Raw genomic sequence first — 17,076 nt, 5'->3', positions numbered from 1 at the left:
TACCTTAGCTGTCTCCCAAGAGTACCAGATGGCCAGCCACCTCACGGGTGTGCATGGCTATGGTGGACCCTCTTGTGCCCCTCCTGGAAAACCTGCATGCTCAACTGCCTCTCTGAAACGCCCATACACCGACGCACACAGCATGGGGAATAAACAGGAAGAATTAAGAGGTCTGTGTGTGGTCACAGGGCCATGATCTCATTGCAGTTACAGAGACATGGTGGGATAGCTGGCATGACTGGAACACTGTCATGGATGGCTATTCACTTTTTAGGGAACGCAGGCCAGCAAGGAGAGGTGGTGGAGTTGCCCTTCATTGGAGTGGGCAACCGGGCTGTATCGAGCTCTGCCTGGGGGTGGATGCAGAAAAAGTTGCGAGCTTATGGGTAAGGATTAAGGGGCAGGCCAGCATGGGTGACACTGTCGTGGTGTTTGCTACAGGCCACCTGATCAGGAAGTCGATGAAGCCTTCCACAGATAAGTGGATGTAGCCTCCTGATCACATGGTTCTCATGCAGGACTTCAACCACCCTGACACCTGCTGGAAAGCCAATACAGCTAGGCATGCACAGCCAACGAGGCTCCTGCAGAGCACTGATGATAACTTCTTGATACAGGTTGTGGAGGAGCCAACGAGGCAAGGTGTGCTCCTGGACCTTGCACTCAAAACCAGGGAAGGATGGATTGGGGGTGTGAAGGGTGGGGGCACCTTTGCTGCAGTGACCGTGAGATGGTGGAGTTCAGGATCCTGTGTGGAGAAAGCAGGGCAATAAATACGATTGCAACCCCGGACTTCAGGAGAGCTAACTTTGGCCTCTTCAGGGACTTACTTGGAGGAATCCCATAGGTCAGGGCTCTAGAAGGTAGGGAGCTCTGAGACTGGCTGATATGTAAGCATCACTTCCTCCAAGCTCAAGACAGATCCAACCTTATGAGTAAGAAATCAAGCAAAGGGGGAAGGAGGCCTGCATGAATGAGGAAGGAGCTCCTGGCAAAATTCAAACAGAATACAGATTGTGGAAAAAGGGACAGAGCACTTGGGAGGAATATAGGAATGTTGCCAGAACATGCAGGGAGGCAATGAGGAAGGCTAAGGTCCATCTGGAATTAAATTTCGTGAAGGAGGTCAAGGACGACAAGAAGGGCTTCTTCAAGTACATCAGTAGCAAAAGGAAAACAAGGGAAACTGTGGGCCTGCTGCTTATTGAGGTGAGTGCCCTGGTGACAAAGGACACAGAGAAGGCTGAGTTACTGAATGCCTTCTTTGCTTCAGTCTGTACTGCCAAGGCCAGCACTCAGATTCCCCAGACCCTAGAGGCAAGAGAGGAAGTCTGGAGAAAGGAAGACTTTCCCCTGGCCGAGGAGGACCACATTAGAGCACATAGAGCACTTAAGCAAACTTGACACCCAGAAATCTATGTGCCCTGATGGACTGCACCCCTGAGTGCTGACGGAGCTGGCAGATGTTATTGCTAAGCCACCCTCCATCATCTTTGAAAGGTCATGGAGGACAGGAGAGGTGCCTGAAGACTGGAGGAAAGCCTGTGTCACTCCAGTCTTCAAAAAGGCTAAGAAGGAGGATTTAGGAAACTACAGCCCGGTCAGCATCACCTCCATCCCTGGAAAGGAGATGGAACAGCTCATCCTGGAGGACATTTTGAAGCATGGAGAGGAAAAGAAGGTTGTCCGTAGTCAACATGGATTTACCAAGGGGAAATGCCTGACCAACCTGATAGCCTTCTATGATGGAAAGACTGGCTGGGTAGATGAGATGGATGTTGTCTATCTTGACCTCAGCAAGGCTTTTGATACTGTCTCCCACAACAGCCTCGTAGGTAAGCTCACGACATGTCAGTTACACAAGTGGACACTGAGGTGGGTTGAGCTGGCTGAATGGCAGAGCTCCGAGGGCTGTGACCAGCAGCACAGAGCCTGGCTGGAGGGGTCAGTGCTGGGTCCAGCCCTGTTCAACTTGCCCATCGGTGACCTGGGTGAAGGGACAGAGGCACCCTCAGCAGGTTCCTGATGACACAGATCTGGAGGAGCAGCTGACACACCAGGGGCCTGCGCTGCCATTCAGCGAGACCTGGGCGGGCTGGAGAGTTGGGCAGAGAGGAGCTCATGATGTTCAACAGGGGCAAGTGAGGGATCCTGCTCCTGGGGAGGGACAGCCCCGTGCACCAGCACAGGCTGGGGGTGACCTGCTGGGGGGCAGCTCTGCAGAGCAGGACCCGGGAGTGCTGGCGGGCAGCAAGTTGCCCATGAGCCAGCAGTGTGCCCGTGTGGCCAAGGTGGCCAGTGGGATCCTGGGGGGCACGAGGAGGAGCGGGGCCAGCAGGTGGAGGGAGGTGACCCTCCCCCTCTGCTCCGCCCTGGTGAGGCCGCATCTGGAGCGTGTGCCCAGTGCTGGGCTGCCCAGTTCACCAGAGACATGGAACTGCTGGAGAGGGTCCAGCAGAAGCTACGAAGCTGATGAGGGGCCAGAGCATCTCCCTTACGAGGACAGGCTGAGAGAGCTGGGCCTGTGTAGCCTGGAGGAGACCGAGAGGGGATCTCATCGATGTCTACAGATGTCTTAAGAGCGAGTGTCAGTAGGACAGGGCCAGGCTCTTTTCAGTGGTGCCCAGTGACAGGACAAGGGGCAACGGGCACAAACTGCAGCCCAGGAAGTTCCATGTCAATGTGAGGAGGGAAAATTTTTTTACTCTGAGGGTGACCAAGCACTGGCACAGGCTGCCCAGAGAGGCTGTGGAGCCTCCTTCTCTGGAGACATTCAAAACCCTGCTCTAGGTGAATCTACTTCAGTAGGGGGTTGGACTAGATAATCTCCAGAGGTCCCTCCCAACCCCAACCATGTTGTGATTCTGCGAAAAAACGTATCACACACAGCAATCTGGGTTTTTTTAAATGTCTTCTGGATTACAAAGCTTTCACAAAAGCATACTCACTCATGGCAGGACAAATAGTCACTTAAAATGGGTAAGATAAACTCCAACACTTATCATAATCATAAGGCCCAGCCTGTAAACGGCAAACCCTAACACCAGCTAGCTCAAAGTTAGTAAATGCCACACGAGCCGTAGGCATAAACCTTGCTCTTGAACTTCTGTCATTAATCCTTCACATGTACCAGAGAAAACAGCAAAGGTCTCGCAGAGGGACATTCCCGTGACCCCAGAAGCTTACACAGTATTTTCTGCTGCCTTCCTGACACACATCTTCTGATAATTTAAAGTCTCAAAGAAGCCATGCAAGACCATTCTCAATCTGCTCTCAAAGGAAAAATACTTTTGTTGCTACACAAAATCTAATAAGCATGCCATGCAAACATGCTAGGTATTTATGAATGTGACTGTTCACAAAAATGAGTGGAAAAGAAAACAAAGATGGGAATAATGGATAGCAGTGAACGCATTAAACTTTGCATGCTTATAACTTGCTGTGTTCTAAATTAAGCTTCAGTTGTGTTATGGCTTAACATTAAGACTCACAACTCCAGGATTTACACTTTTAAAGTAACTGCTGATATTGACAAATTTCTCATATGACCCTTGAAAGAAAAATGTTAAACTTTCAGATCAATTTTGCCTGAAAGGTCTTTAAAGGAAATATTGCTATGCATCATATTAAAGTGACTACATGGAGTGATCCAATTAATTGTGGCACTGGGAGCATGGGAATTTGTGTTTCATTAAAGATTTCAAGGCTGCAATTTTAAATTCAAATTCAGAACTTAAAAGGAAAAAAGTTGAAACTTAATATGTCTAACTCTTCCAAATGCAGATATATTTTTATTCTTCACGTATTTTTTCAAAGAAAAGAAACTTCTGTACTTGTAAAGGTTGTCTATAACCTTGTAACACTTGTCCTCAAAAATAGTCTGACATTTCTACAAAACAGAAGGATATGAGTTGATCCCACAAACTCTATTGGATCAATTAATGAAAAAAAAAAAAAGTTTTAAATCTTTGCCTTCTTCACCATGGCCATACTTCAAATATCTTTAGGACTCTCTATGGCAAAAGTATGGCCCCTCACCTTCAGACATAAAATACACAAAGTTCACAGGGTATTGTAGGAAGATGAGGGGGTTTCTGAACTTCTTCCAAAAGATTCAGGCAAATAAGGACCAGTCAGAACCTGGCCTATCTTCATGAGGAGCCCTTACCAGGATGTTCATATGGAATTTGCTTAAGTACTAAAAATTCTGCTCTGGGGAAAACATAGCCATTTAAGAGGTGAGAAAAGGTGGAGTAAGTCAGAAGACACCTAAAGGTGCCATCGTAAAGGATTCATCCCGGCGACTCAGAGGATCCATCCTACTCCTCCCCACTCCCAGTGATGCACTCCCAATCCCTGAATTCTGCCAGCACTAGCATTTGTGCAAGGCAGTGAGTCAGATCACAGTTCTGACCCAGTGGAAAAATAACCTGCAAGAAATGCTACGTGCTCTTTCAAACAAGTCATTCACCTGATTCAGCTGGCCATATACACACATAAATATAAGTGTCAGCACGAAGGAAAGCATAAAAACTAGCACCAGGGGATGGAAAAGGGGCAGGACTATGCCCTTCAGTGCTAAAATGTATGTGTGATTAGACTGACCATGGAACTATGCCCTAAGTAAATATGAAGGGACTTTGAATATGTCATAACAGAAACATTAGTTTTAAATGTGTTGTCAGATTCCTTTGCCTTACTTATTCTACCTCCATACATGTTCTCCATCCCAAGGTTGATTTTCAGGTAAAATCTTAACTTTAGACCTCTCCTCATGTGCATGATATACTACCATTTTGAAGCTGAATGGTTATTGCTAGCAGCTCTTCCTTTTCCTATACCTTAAAGCAGACGTTTCTGCCTCAAAGAAGGCTGCAACTTGGAACCACAGAGTGGTTTGGTTTGGAAGGGACCTTCAAAGATCAGCTAGTCCAACCCTGCTGCCAAGGGTAGGGACATCTTTCACCATATCAAGTTGCTGAAAGCCTCATCCAACCTGACTTAGAGCACTTCCAGGGAGGAGATACCCACAGCTTCTCTGGGTGACCTGTTGCAGTGTCTCACCACCCTTACTGTAGAAAATTTCTTCCTTGTGTCCCATCTAAACTTTTCCAGTTTAACACTGTTGCCCCTTGTCCTGCTCTGGTAAAAAGTCTCTCTCCATCTTTCTTATAAGCCCCCTTTAAGTATAAGTAACTTATCAAATAAAAGTTTCCAAGTTCACCATGTAGACTTACGTTGCAAGTCCAAGACCTCTTCTGACAATCGCTTACTTTGCCTCTCCAAAAGCTTCATACAAACAAATGATTAAACGTCAGCTGTGGATCTGAGATTCATACACCAGTCTACATCTACAAACATTTTACTAAGTAAAAAAATGGGTGGAGAAAAAAAAACCTTAACCTTTAATAACCAAATCAGTTTCAGCTCTCCAGGAAAAAGAAAATGGAAGCTCAGTTTTAGTGACTTGCTCCTTGCCTGAAGCTTTGACTCTATTGTCCCTGAGGACAAGCCCAGTCATCCTGGGTTGTTTTATGTTTAATGAAGAATGGAAAAACAAAACCAGAACCAGCTTTAAGGAGGAAGTGATGGTAGGAAATGGTAAAGGAGTGTGCTCCCAACCAGCTTGAGAAAAAAAAAAAACCCAAACATTTTTTGTTAGTTGGCTTCACTAAGCACAATGGTCTATTCCATTATCTTACAGGACTACCTGAAGACTTAGCTAGCAACAGTGTGCAAGTTGGGGGGAAAAATGAGTATATCTGACTTTCCCAAAGGCTAAAATCAGTCTGAGGAGTTCCTGGAAAGAAAAGGAAAGAAAAAAATCAAGGAAAATCTTGCTCTGAGGCTTGGGAAAACTATTATGTGAATTTTGTGAGTCTGTAGCAGGTGAGAGAACCCTGTCCTTTCTAAAGACTTGACTCGAACTTTCAAATAGCCATGGCAACACATGAGTACATGCTCTAGTGTTAGCATGTAATCACCAAGAGAAGTAGTAAGGGCTCCTCCTTCCCACCCAAACTGAAGACCTGCAGCTGCCTTAATGTGTCCTTGCTCCAGATCCCAGCAGCCAAGGGACCTGCCACCAAATTAGCTCATGGCAGCCTTGCCCCATCCCAGTACGGGGCTGGCAGCCAGACTGCCCACGCCAGAGGAATGTCCCCAGCTGCTCTGTGATAGATCACAGGGCAAAGCAGAAACTGGGGCTACTGGTTTCCCCTGTATGCCACTTGCACATGGCATCTTTCACCCTGAATACAGAGAGGGTGCAAGCTGTGACCTATAGACCCAAAAGGCTGCGGTGGCATGACATATGTGAGTACATGCATTGGGATCTGATTGGGAGGCATGCTAAACCAGTACTCCTATAGCCCCAAAACTCCCCCTTTTCATTCACCACTTCTGCAGCCTGGCTAGGTGCATCCCAGGAACCTGCTCCTCCTGTTCCTATGCCACCAGCACCATCACTGCTCCCTCCATGGCACCAGGCTGAAGCCCCCATGGAAGGTGTCTGCCTTCCACTAAAATTAGCCCCCCGGTCAGCCCTTACCTCATCTACTGCAAGGAGCTCCTTTGTGGATTGCAGAAAATGAAGGTGCGAGACATACCGGGCCAACAGGACCAACATTTCAGAAGCACAGGTTAAAGGATTAAAATGCATTCTTGAATATTTGGAGAAGGCAATCTATTTTGCTTTACACAATGTAATTCTATGGCACTTTCTTTATTATTACCTGAATTATAGTAATGGCAGTTACAAACCTCAGGAGACATCAGAGAGGCGTGTAAACCTTGTCAAAAACATGCCCCCTCAGTAAGAATTTCCTGTATATATCAGTAATGTGATGAGAACACATAAACAAAGTCAGTTACACAGTGCAGCAAAATGAGTGGCAGCGGCAAGACCAGAAACTGAATCTCCTGAGTCTGGGTTGTGTCCCAAGTCCTGGGAAGCACCCTACTGATCGGAGCATTAAAATGAATTTTAGTAAACGATTCTATGTATAACAGACTTACCTTTAGGTAGCATATATGTTATAACTAATGTAGAGTACATCCATAAGATACTTTTTATACTTAACAACATCTTGACCTACAAATAAAGAACAAAGGAGTAAGTAGTTAGTATTGCATTGTGTCCTTATCAAGTGTTGTAACCCAGTATATCAATACTTGTCATTGAAGAATATCTACTTAAAAAAGATGCTCAGCAGGCCAGCAAATAATTCTTACTATATTGATCTTCAGCTATTTTATTTACTGTTTTTTAACTTTATTCCCATACAGTGGTAGCAGTATATGAGTATAATCTGATGACTTTTTCCTGGTGTGGTGTTGTCAGTTCAGATCCAACCTCTGGATAATTTTATGTCCATAACACAAACGACCTTGTCATTTAGCAACAGCTAACAACCCAGCTAATGTCAGAAGGAGCTCCCATGACAAACTTCTCATGAATTTTGATGGTGAGTCACACCCACACTATGATCCTTCCCATCTGCAAGCAGGTTGCCAGATGACTTCCTGCTTTCACGATTTCTCCACATAGTACTTTACAGTGGAAATTTGTTATAATGACAATGTGTCCCTATCCAATACAGATTCGTAATGAGCTTCAGGTTATTGAGCCCAGAGTGATACTCAGACATGTCAATTCCCTTTGGGTTTGGTTCTCACCTCCTTTACAGGCTCCACCTTTTAACAGCTGAAAAGTTCTCCACATATATCGTATGTACATAAAAATATATTGCATGTTCATAATAGTATATCTTCATTTTTACTCCAGTTCTTAGGTACACATGTTGAATCTGTAAATGTCCTAAAAATTTCAAAAGTACACTAACAAAAGCATTACAAGTCCCATAAATGTTGACTAATATAAAGGGTTTATAAATAGTCCCTCTTCCATATAGTTACACGTATGTACTACCTAGTCTACATAAGAAATAACTTTCAGCTACACTTAGTCAAAAACTGCTGCTGAAAAACTTTTACCACAAAATCCCGAGTTTCCTGATATTGCTGTCAAAATATGCTTCTTGGGTTCTTTACTTGGGCAAGTAACCTGACCTGATAGTTTTTTCCTGTCCAAGAGAGATTACGGTTGAACTGCTTTAAGGAACAGTGAAACAGAGATTTGATAGATACACATCTTTGTTATAACTATGGAACTTGTATTGCACATAGATATTTTGGCATTTTTTACGTTAGCATTTTAGTTCTTTAGTAGTTACACATAATGCTTTAGGGTTATACATTCAAAACCCTCCACAAACTATACTGAATATAATAGCAAGACACACAGAGAAAGACCTTCAGAAAACTACTGGTGATGTGCTCAGTCTCGGGAAAGTTTTCTCCACAGCTTACAGCTGCAGCTGAAACTTCACATGAGTCTGTGTGAATTGGCATCTATCCTGCAGTGGCTGAACAGTTCAGAAAAGGTGCAAAACATCTCAAACGAAGCCCTTCCAATGAGGCAAGCTCTAACATAACAGCAGCATGTTAAAAATTCCCACCCAAAAGGGCTGAAAACCCAAAAGGTTTTCATTCCCTATACATGGATGGCCAGAGCTAGCTGGTTGCACTGGGAAACATATGCAGCAATCTATTCCCAGGGCGTGGAGGAAAGAATACAGCTGCTTTCTGTAGAGCTGACTGCACACTGCCAAAGACGCCCCATCTCTGCTTCAGCCATTCAATAGAGCTGAGTGTATAATGTGATATCACTTATTTTGCAATATTAACTTCATGGAATTCACACTTTTTATGACTGGGCCCCAAACAAGAACTGGGACTTCTTTGACTTCATTCAGTTCGAGCCCTATATGCCATAAAACTGTTTCTGAAGACTCTAACACATACCCCAACACCATCCAGCCAGTTTTACCTCTCCCTACACCTCCACATGCCAAGCTGTACATGGAGAAAACAAAAGTGCTTATTTAATAACTAACTTTAAAAATCTGTAATGTGTCCTGTCATACTAGGTATGCCCTAGTAATCCTCTGTAGAAGATTGTTATGAGTGAGGAGGTTGCACAAGGTAAAAGCTACAGACATCCAAGTTCTTTTAATGCAATGGACCAGCTCTGAAAAAGTCATGTGTTTGCTTAAACACTTGAATGATCCTCATTATTACACAACATTTTGAAAAAATGACAGGTCACGCTGAGCCTACATATGTGCATACACTAGAAGGCCCTTCAAGCAACGTTCTACCCTGAAACTGCTGGAAGCCTCAAGCACCAAAACCACTGCAGTTCCTTCAGTAACACAAGCACCCTGAAGAGAGCACAAGACAACTGACAGACTTCACCATCAAAGGTGGTGAATGTTGGGCCTGCCTGCAAGACAATGTGAAAGCTCTGGACTCTGTGAAAGCAGAGCTCCTCCAGACCTTCTTTTGAGATGTTTTGTCCCCATGTGTTTCCCATGTGTCACACACTGGCTTCATCAACAGCTAAACAAAAATCTAGAACAAACTGTTTACAAGTTTAGCCTTCCATGTTTACCCATACGATTTATCTCCCTTCTCCCCCAGAAGGCAACCTCAGCATTTGGGACTACAAACAATGGACTGAAAAGAAATTTGCCAAGAAAAACAATAAAGGATTTTCTTTTCCCTGGAAGACAAGCATGCTGCACCTAAATGGGGTTAGTTGCACATTGCAACCACCACCTGCTCCACTGCACCGGCCCTGACCAGGAGTACCTGAATACTTGGCACAAGCCAACAGGAGGCCCGTTGCCCTCAGAAGCTCATTGCAATACTGCCGTGACAAGAGGTGGTGTAACCGCTTCCACATTTGGTAAGAAAACAAACCCTGCTCCTATGCTCAGAGCTGGTGAGAGCTCTGAATATGAGCTTCTGCACTGCACCACAAGTCCAGAGTGCAGGGGGGACCTCATCTTCCCTTTCCTCTCCGCTTTGTGCACAAGCACAGAGCACTGATCCTCCAATAATGTGTTGGTGACTGCATTACAAATGCAATTTGAGAAATCTTATGATGAAAAAACTCACAGCTTCAGCTTCCAGTCACTGAACAATACATACACACACAATGAAATATAAAAACAGAAAGACAACTGTGGAAGGATAATTTTCAAGATATCCAGTGACTGCTGAACTCCACCATAGGTACAGAAGAGCGCACTCATGGCTGTGATGGCTACTTAGCCTTTTACCGAGTAGTGCAAGAATTACACCTGCTGCACTAAGAGTTTGGATAGCTCAAAAAAACTGCAGTTTGAGAGTGGAGCTTAATATGAGACACCTGCCAAAAATCCCCACCCAACTCTCAGAAAATCATCTCTCAACCGTTTTTTTTCTCTTAAGTCCCCTCTAACCCAAGGTGCTTACTCAAGCAATGAAAAATATTGGGGGAAGGGTCTGGTTTTCAGCACTTAGGCTCACAAGCATGATTCCCATGCAACCCTCCATGCACAAGGGTTTTCGCACTCCAGTCCTTGGTGCGCTCCCATAAACACTCCTGGGTTACCGAGTGCTGTTCCACTACAGCTGCCAGAATTAAATGTGCAATTACCCTACTCTCAAAACAACAGCATGCAGATCGCAATGGCAGTGCCTCAGTCAGCCCCCCAGGGCAGCCTAGTTTAGGAGAAAGCAGAGTTCTGCAGACCTGGTACCAGCAATCCTCCTTTAAAAGCCACAGGGAAGGCAGAGGCTGCTGCTTACACCTAGCACCCCGATTCCTGTTCAGTGTTGCCCGCACTCCCAGGCCACTGCTATCAGATGTGGCTGCTCCTGCCTCCTCCCTGTTTGCTGGCAGAAGCTGCAGCTGACTGTGCTCCCTTGTAGCCTTCTTGAGCAAAATCCCTGCTCTAAAACCAGTTTGTATTTCCCATTCTCACACTTTACAGTTTACAAGAGCCTCTGCTGGCTGGCTGCCATACTGCCCCTAAGTCCACCGTAATCAGCCAAAATCCTTCTTAACCATACCTTTTTCCAGGAGCCTTTCCCCCCACCACCGTCCCTTGGTGTCTCTACACTTGGAGAAAGCCATAATACTATGGACACAGTAAGAAAATCCTGCCAACTCAGGACTGCAAGTTTTGAGTAAGTGTTTAATTTCCACCTTCCTTCTGTTAAAAAAAGTACCTCACTTAACATGACCAAACTCGGGTTGCCTGCTGGCTAGTTTCCAACTGCACTGAGCCATTCTATTAGGAGCTACTACAGGCAGACTGATCTACAGTAGTCATTTGGACTAAATTTTTAAACTGGAAGCAACCCTGAGGGCATCATCTTTTAACCCAAAGATGCCAAGTCCTTGACTAACTCCACATCTTTAAAAACTGGCAGCAGAGGTTCTCTCTGTGGGGAGAGCAAGGCTCCTGTTTTTGCAGGCACCACTACCTTCCCTTACCACAGTAAAAAAACTCATAGCTGCAGTAAGTTCTGATCAGATTCCAGCTCATGTTTAGTTTACAGTGTAAGCTTGATCTCACACCAATGCTATTTTAATTTAACCAGATGGGAGAACATCACGTCTCTCTCTCTGTTTTAAACTGCAGGTTAAGAAAGACAGAGAATTGTCCTGATGTGTCACACACTAAAATCTACCATCCGAGAGCTAGTCCCAGTTTCTCTGAAGTTGGGACAATGAGAAATTAGCTACTTTCATAGAGGTGACACTGTCTTTAAAGGCTGCAGCTTCTCCAGTCACACTGAGATTGATTCAGTGCATGATTTACAGCTGTATTATGAAAGCTGGACACATCCTTTAAACATTTAAAAAGCAGCATCTGCCCATTGACCCTCCTTGCCTCCATACTGGAAGTCATGTTCACATTAAAAAAATAAAATTAAAAAAAAAGGCGGGGGTGTGGTGTGGGGGGGGTGGGGTGTGACACAAACCCTAGCAGAACATGGCTCTGTAGAAGTGAATTGGGGTTGCTGCTCCTACTAATGGATAAAACAGTAAATTACAGAGCTTTCTGTGAAACCCCAGCACGCTAGAAATGACCGACCCCAGGTGTAGCACACCCCTTGTCCACCTTCCAAGCTCTGCCTCAAACCTCCATGGCTGCTATCCTTTCCCAAAGGCACACAGTCCTCTCCTTTTGCTTTTGCAGTCCTTTGATCCTTTTATCCCATCTGACTGTTAATTGCTGACATGTATCAACCTCACCATTAAGTGCTGCCTCATTAACTTCACCGGTTTCACCACCTCTCTGCCATGTGATTAATTAGCCCACTGTGCTGCCACATGGCCAACCCGGCCTGCATCTGATGCGTCGGTGGCGCCTGCCTAGCCCGCCATCACTTGCAGAGGTCCTCCTCAGGCCTCGAGAAGGTCCCGGGGGCATCTGCACCACCCCTTCCCCACCACCCCGGCACCCGCAGCCGCAGGGAACTCCTCCCGCCCTGGAGCCTCGGCAGCCGAGCCGCTGGCGCAGGCCGGGCGCAGGCGGGAGAAGCGACATGAGCACAGCGTGTTCTGGCGCTCCTCGCCCTGGCAGCTGCCGAGGAGCTGCTGCCTGAGGACATCCCTCCCAGGCCTGCGCTAATTTATGCCAGAAGTGGCTCTGGGCTCTCCGCAGAGACACAGCGGAAAATTTATGGGAGGCAGCGCGTGGAGCGAGGTGACTGGGACCGCACGGCTGCGGAGCCAGGGGTACCCCCCTGCTCCTGCTACCCGCCGGCTCTGCCTCCTCGCCCACCTGCCTGCTTCCCAGGACTGCTGTGGCCCCCTCCCGCTCCAGCGCCCACGCCACGGTGAGGGCAAGCAAGAGGCAAGCGTGAGGAGCAGCAACGGGAACATGCGCAGATGCAGCTCATGGCGCCCGCGGGGCTCGACGCCGCGCCGTTCCCACTGGCCTCCGCACACCGGCCGGCCGGCGCGCAGCCTGAACGGTCGAGGGTTTCCTCTGCCATTTCCCCAGCGCCTCTGGCGGGATCGCCCGGCGTGAGCACGGAGCGCCCGGGAGGCCACGGGTGCCCCTGCGGCCCCACCGCCCCAGCCGGGAGCGGCGCCCCCGGGCCGCCTCAGCCCTCAGCCCGGCCGGCGGCGGGAAACGCGCCGGGCCCGCCCCGCTGTCAAACAGAGCGCCCGTCGACAGCGTCGGCTCCCGCATCGGTCAGAGAAGAGTGAGAAACAGCCCGAAATGCCACGGCGACAATTAAAAAAAAATATTTTATTATGATTATGATTTTTTTTTTTTTTTTTTTTTTTTTACACACACACACACACACCCGCCCCTCCCCTCGAAGCTGAGGGAAACCGGAGCCCTCTGGCGGGAAAGAAGCCACTGCCGAAGGGACGCGGCCCCTGGCTCGCCGCCAGGGGGCGCCGCGGTGCCGCCACCGCCGCGCCCGGCCCGTTCCTCGAGAGCGGCCGGGGCCGCGCCCGCCCGCGGCGGGACCCCCCTGCACCGGCCCCGGCACCCCCCGCCTGCCTCCACCCCCTCCCCCGCCTGCCCGCGGACCCCCCGACGGACTCGGGACGCGTTTGAGCCGTGGCCGTCGGCGACCCCCACAGCCGAGCCCCGGGCAGAGCCTCTCCCGGCCGCCCCTCCCCGCCCGGGAGCGCGTCCCGGGGGCACCCGGGTCCGCGCCGCCTGCGCGCATCGCCGCCGCAGGCAGGGCTCCCCGCCGGGCGCTGCGCCCCTCTCGCTCCTCCAAGTCTTACTCACTCCCTTTGGGAAGGAAACTTGCCCTTTCGCTCAGCCTCTTTGAGCAAAAAGCAAACACACACAAAAAAAAAACCAAACAAAAAAAAGCGGGGGACTGCGGTTACCCAACCAGAAACCTCCACAAAAAAAAAAAAGACTCCAAACCCACCCGACATTTGCACTGTTCCATCCTGGGATGGGTTTCTGCAACACGTTTCAACACTCACGCCTTTTTTCTTTTTTTTTTTTAAAAAAAAAAAAAAAAAGAAAAGAAAAGAAAAGCCATCGGGGCTTAATCCCAAAGCCAGTGCCCGCAGGGAGAGGGGGTGGCCGGGTAGGACGTGACAAGGGGGACAATGAGCTGGCCCCGGCCCTCGCCTGCTCCCCGTCGCCCCTTTGTGTGGGGACGGTGCCTGGGGGCCGGATGGAGGCTGCCCGCGGGGTCCCATCCCCTGCCGCGGGCATCCCGACCCTCTGCCGATGCCGCCTCCCCACACCCACCCACCCGCTTTTTCCCGCCGTCGAAACTCCCTTAATTCCTTCCACGATGCTCTCACTTTTTCTTTGTAAAACAAAGGCGAAATCCCAAGGAGCGGAGTGGGAAGGCAGTGCCCCTGCCCCAAGAAGCTGGCTGTGGGTGTAAAAGGGGGCGTTTTGCTCTACTGACCTTGTGATCCTCCTCCTCACCCACCGCCCCCCTTTCAGCAATGAAAATGTGGCTCAGAGGACGTCTTGCTCTCCGTTTCCTCTGGAGAGATGCTGTCCGAGTACCTCAGCCCCGCTCTGCCCTGTGAGCAGCTTTCCAGGAACATCGGGGAGGAAAAGGAAAGAGGGGAGCGGAAAAAAAAAAAAAAAGAAAAAAAAGAAAAGAAAAGATGGGGGGAATACACCAGAGTGGAGAAGACTGAGCGCACGCTTTTCCCAGCGCAAGAAAACCTGGTGGCCGGAGGAAAGGTCCATTCTTGTCGCTCCTGTAAGACGGGCGCTTTGTGTATTTAACACCCTCACGAAATAGCTTCCTCTTTTCTCCCTCCCAGAGCCCCACCGCACACCAAGGTGCACCTCTACCTTCCCGGCCATTCAAACAACCAGTACCAAAGACTTCTTTCTGTCAGGGCTCCCACCCCAAAGTCTTTTATTTCCCAGTTTTCTTTGTTCTCCTCTTTGCACCAGGGGATTTTTGTGGGTCCCCGAGCATCCCTTCTCCTCTCCCCCCGCGTGTCGTTGAACTTACCCCAGGTTGTTTAAATTCACCAATCATCGCTATTCTCTCCCGCTCAAGATTTGCGGTTCAACTCTTTGTCCTAACAGGTACCAGCACTAAAACAATCGCCTTAAATCTTACACTAGGTGTTTGCTGGTAATCATATGTGAAGGCAAAAGAAAGAAGAAGAAAAAAAGAACACAAAAAACACAGAAAACCAACCCGCATTAAAGGAGTTATAGTTACCTTAAAAGGTAGCGTATTGCAGAGATTGCAAAAAATCACAACGTGGTGGCTAGGCTAGTCCAGAGATCCCAGTGGCCGCATGAAAGAGTAAATCCCCTCGTTAGTGCTGGAAAGGAGACGGTGGTTCCGGGGTCTCCCCTTCTCCCAGAGCTCGGTCTCCCCTCCCACCCCGCCGGCGAGCACCTGACTCCGAGCTGCGGAGCCTGTACCGAGTTGTGGGCAAAGGGAGCTCGCCTGCAAGTTCAAATGCGAGCCTCAGCCACCCATCATTATTATATCGTTGTACCGTCAGCGCTGCAGAGGAGGGGCGCTGGCTCGGGGAGAGGAGGGTTCACAAGCCTCCTTGCAATTTGCAAAGCTCCCGCAGCTGCTGGGCGCAGGAGAGCCCCCAGCGCCTGCCTCCGCGGAGCGGCGCGCCCCGGCCCCCCCGCCGCCCGCCCCCGCCAGCCCCGCAGCGCCCGGCCCGCAGCGGCCCCGCAAGCGCCGGGGAGCTCCGCAGCCCGTGCGGCGGGACGGGCCCCTCTGCTCGCCCGGCCCCGGCCCTCCGGAGAGGGGCAGGCGGGTGCGAAAGGCGCATTGTTCCCCAATTAAACAATTAACCGGGAAGAGAATGGAGAGACCTCCTCCGCCCTGGCTCCCGACGCCGGCTGAAATGGGGAAAGTGACTGGGACCGAAATCTCTTTTTTCCTTTTTGCCTCCCCGATCTCAGCGGAGGCTGCAATGAAAGAACATAGTGGTGCTTGTTCCAAACTTCCCCAGCCGGTGCCAATTCACAGGCAGTCTCGCATCGGCAGCCTCCTGAGCCAAGCTTCTCCACCCTAGTTTTACGCATCTCCAGCCACTTTTCTTCCCCCCCCCCCCCCCCCCCCCGCTTTTTTTTTTCAGATTAGACTCTGCGCTTGCCGTCCAAACCTCTCAGAGATTAAGTCATAAGCAGAAACCACCCTTTTACAAGGGACTTTCACCAACTAATAAAGGGTCTGCTGTGCTCCTCGAGCGGCTCCTTTCCTAAAACGTACCTATCTTGGTAATTAGCAGATGCTTAAGGCACCCTTAACCAGGCACAAAATGCTGGCAAGATCAGCAGCTCTGGCATGCTCCCTCTCAGAGAAGCGTGTGCCACAATCTCCCCTACGCCAGGAAGGTGTAAACCTGGAGCCAGAAGAGAAAAGCCTGGAGAAATAGGTGTATCTCCTCACACTGCTCTGGGCATGTTTTTGTCAGCCTGCGGTACAACTGCTAGGAAGAGGCAGGAGTTTTCCTCCAGTGCCTCTCAGTGTTACTGTTCCAGCTACTCTGTCCCCAGAGTTATGCTGACAGTGAGTTTGAGACCGGCCCAAAGCCCCCATTTCCAAAGACAGCCCTCAGTGCCAAGTTGGAGGAGCTGGAGGTAAAAGAGATGACAGCCAAGCCGGGTGAAACGGAGACCTGGCAGCTTAAACCAGATCAGGTTTGTGCGAGCTGTGGCCTGGGTGTGAATGGAGCTGGTTCCGCTGTGAAATCCTTATCTCAGCTTCGCACAGAATGTCAGTCTTTCCTTCTTAAATAGGGTAAATCCACATTTGCTTACTTCCTAGCAAGGGCATTGAAGAGGGGATGATCCCCTTCTCCCATGTGAATGCAGACAGTGTGTAGCAAGCCTCCCTACCACTGCCACCCTTCTGGCACCAGTCCCTCCAGTTCTTCTTGCAGGGTTTGTCCCTACACAGCATGCGTGTCCCCTGGGCAATGCCCCATCGCAATAGTCTAGACCTGCTCCATGCTGGGTTGTAGGTTTCATCCTTAAACCTTGTGCAGCAGAACTGTTGACAGATACAAAACTCTGTGCTTTCAAACAAGCACCGTATTTAGGCTTTCTGATGCAAATTCACACAAAAGTCACAGGAAAGGGGCTTGTCAGGCTTAACCCCCACTTTGCTAGGCTGTCCTTCCCTGCCTCACCATGTGTAGATGGCAAGCCTCACTGCTGAGGCTGTGGGCACTTCCTC

The 17,076-nt window shown here is 49.1% G+C and overlaps 1 protein-coding gene across 1 annotated transcript in view; it reads right to left on the bottom strand.

The window, feature by feature from the left end:
- The window catches only part of VCAN (versican), a 101,504-nt gene extending 86,210 nt beyond the window's left edge, over nt 1-15,294 (bottom strand). The window contains exons 1-2 of the mRNA XM_037373730.1: nt 15,088-15,294; nt 7,018-7,093 (exon numbers count right to left, since the gene is read on the bottom strand). Coding sequence (XP_037229627.1) covers nt 7,018-7,087 — 70 coding nt within the window. The 5' untranslated portion in view covers nt 7,088-7,093; nt 15,088-15,294. The remainder of the gene's footprint in view (nt 1-7,017; nt 7,094-15,087) is intronic.
- Between the last annotated feature and the right edge of the window lie 1,782 nt (nt 15,295-17,076).

Source organism: Falco rusticolus, chromosome Z (genome assembly GCF_015220075.1).
Source record: "Falco rusticolus isolate bFalRus1 chromosome Z, bFalRus1.pri, whole genome shotgun sequence".
In the NCBI taxonomy this organism is placed as follows: Eukaryota; Metazoa; Chordata; class Aves; order Falconiformes; family Falconidae; genus Falco; species Falco rusticolus.
The sequence above is the reverse complement of the archived record's forward strand: the minus strand, read 5'-3'. Positions and strand labels throughout refer to the sequence as shown.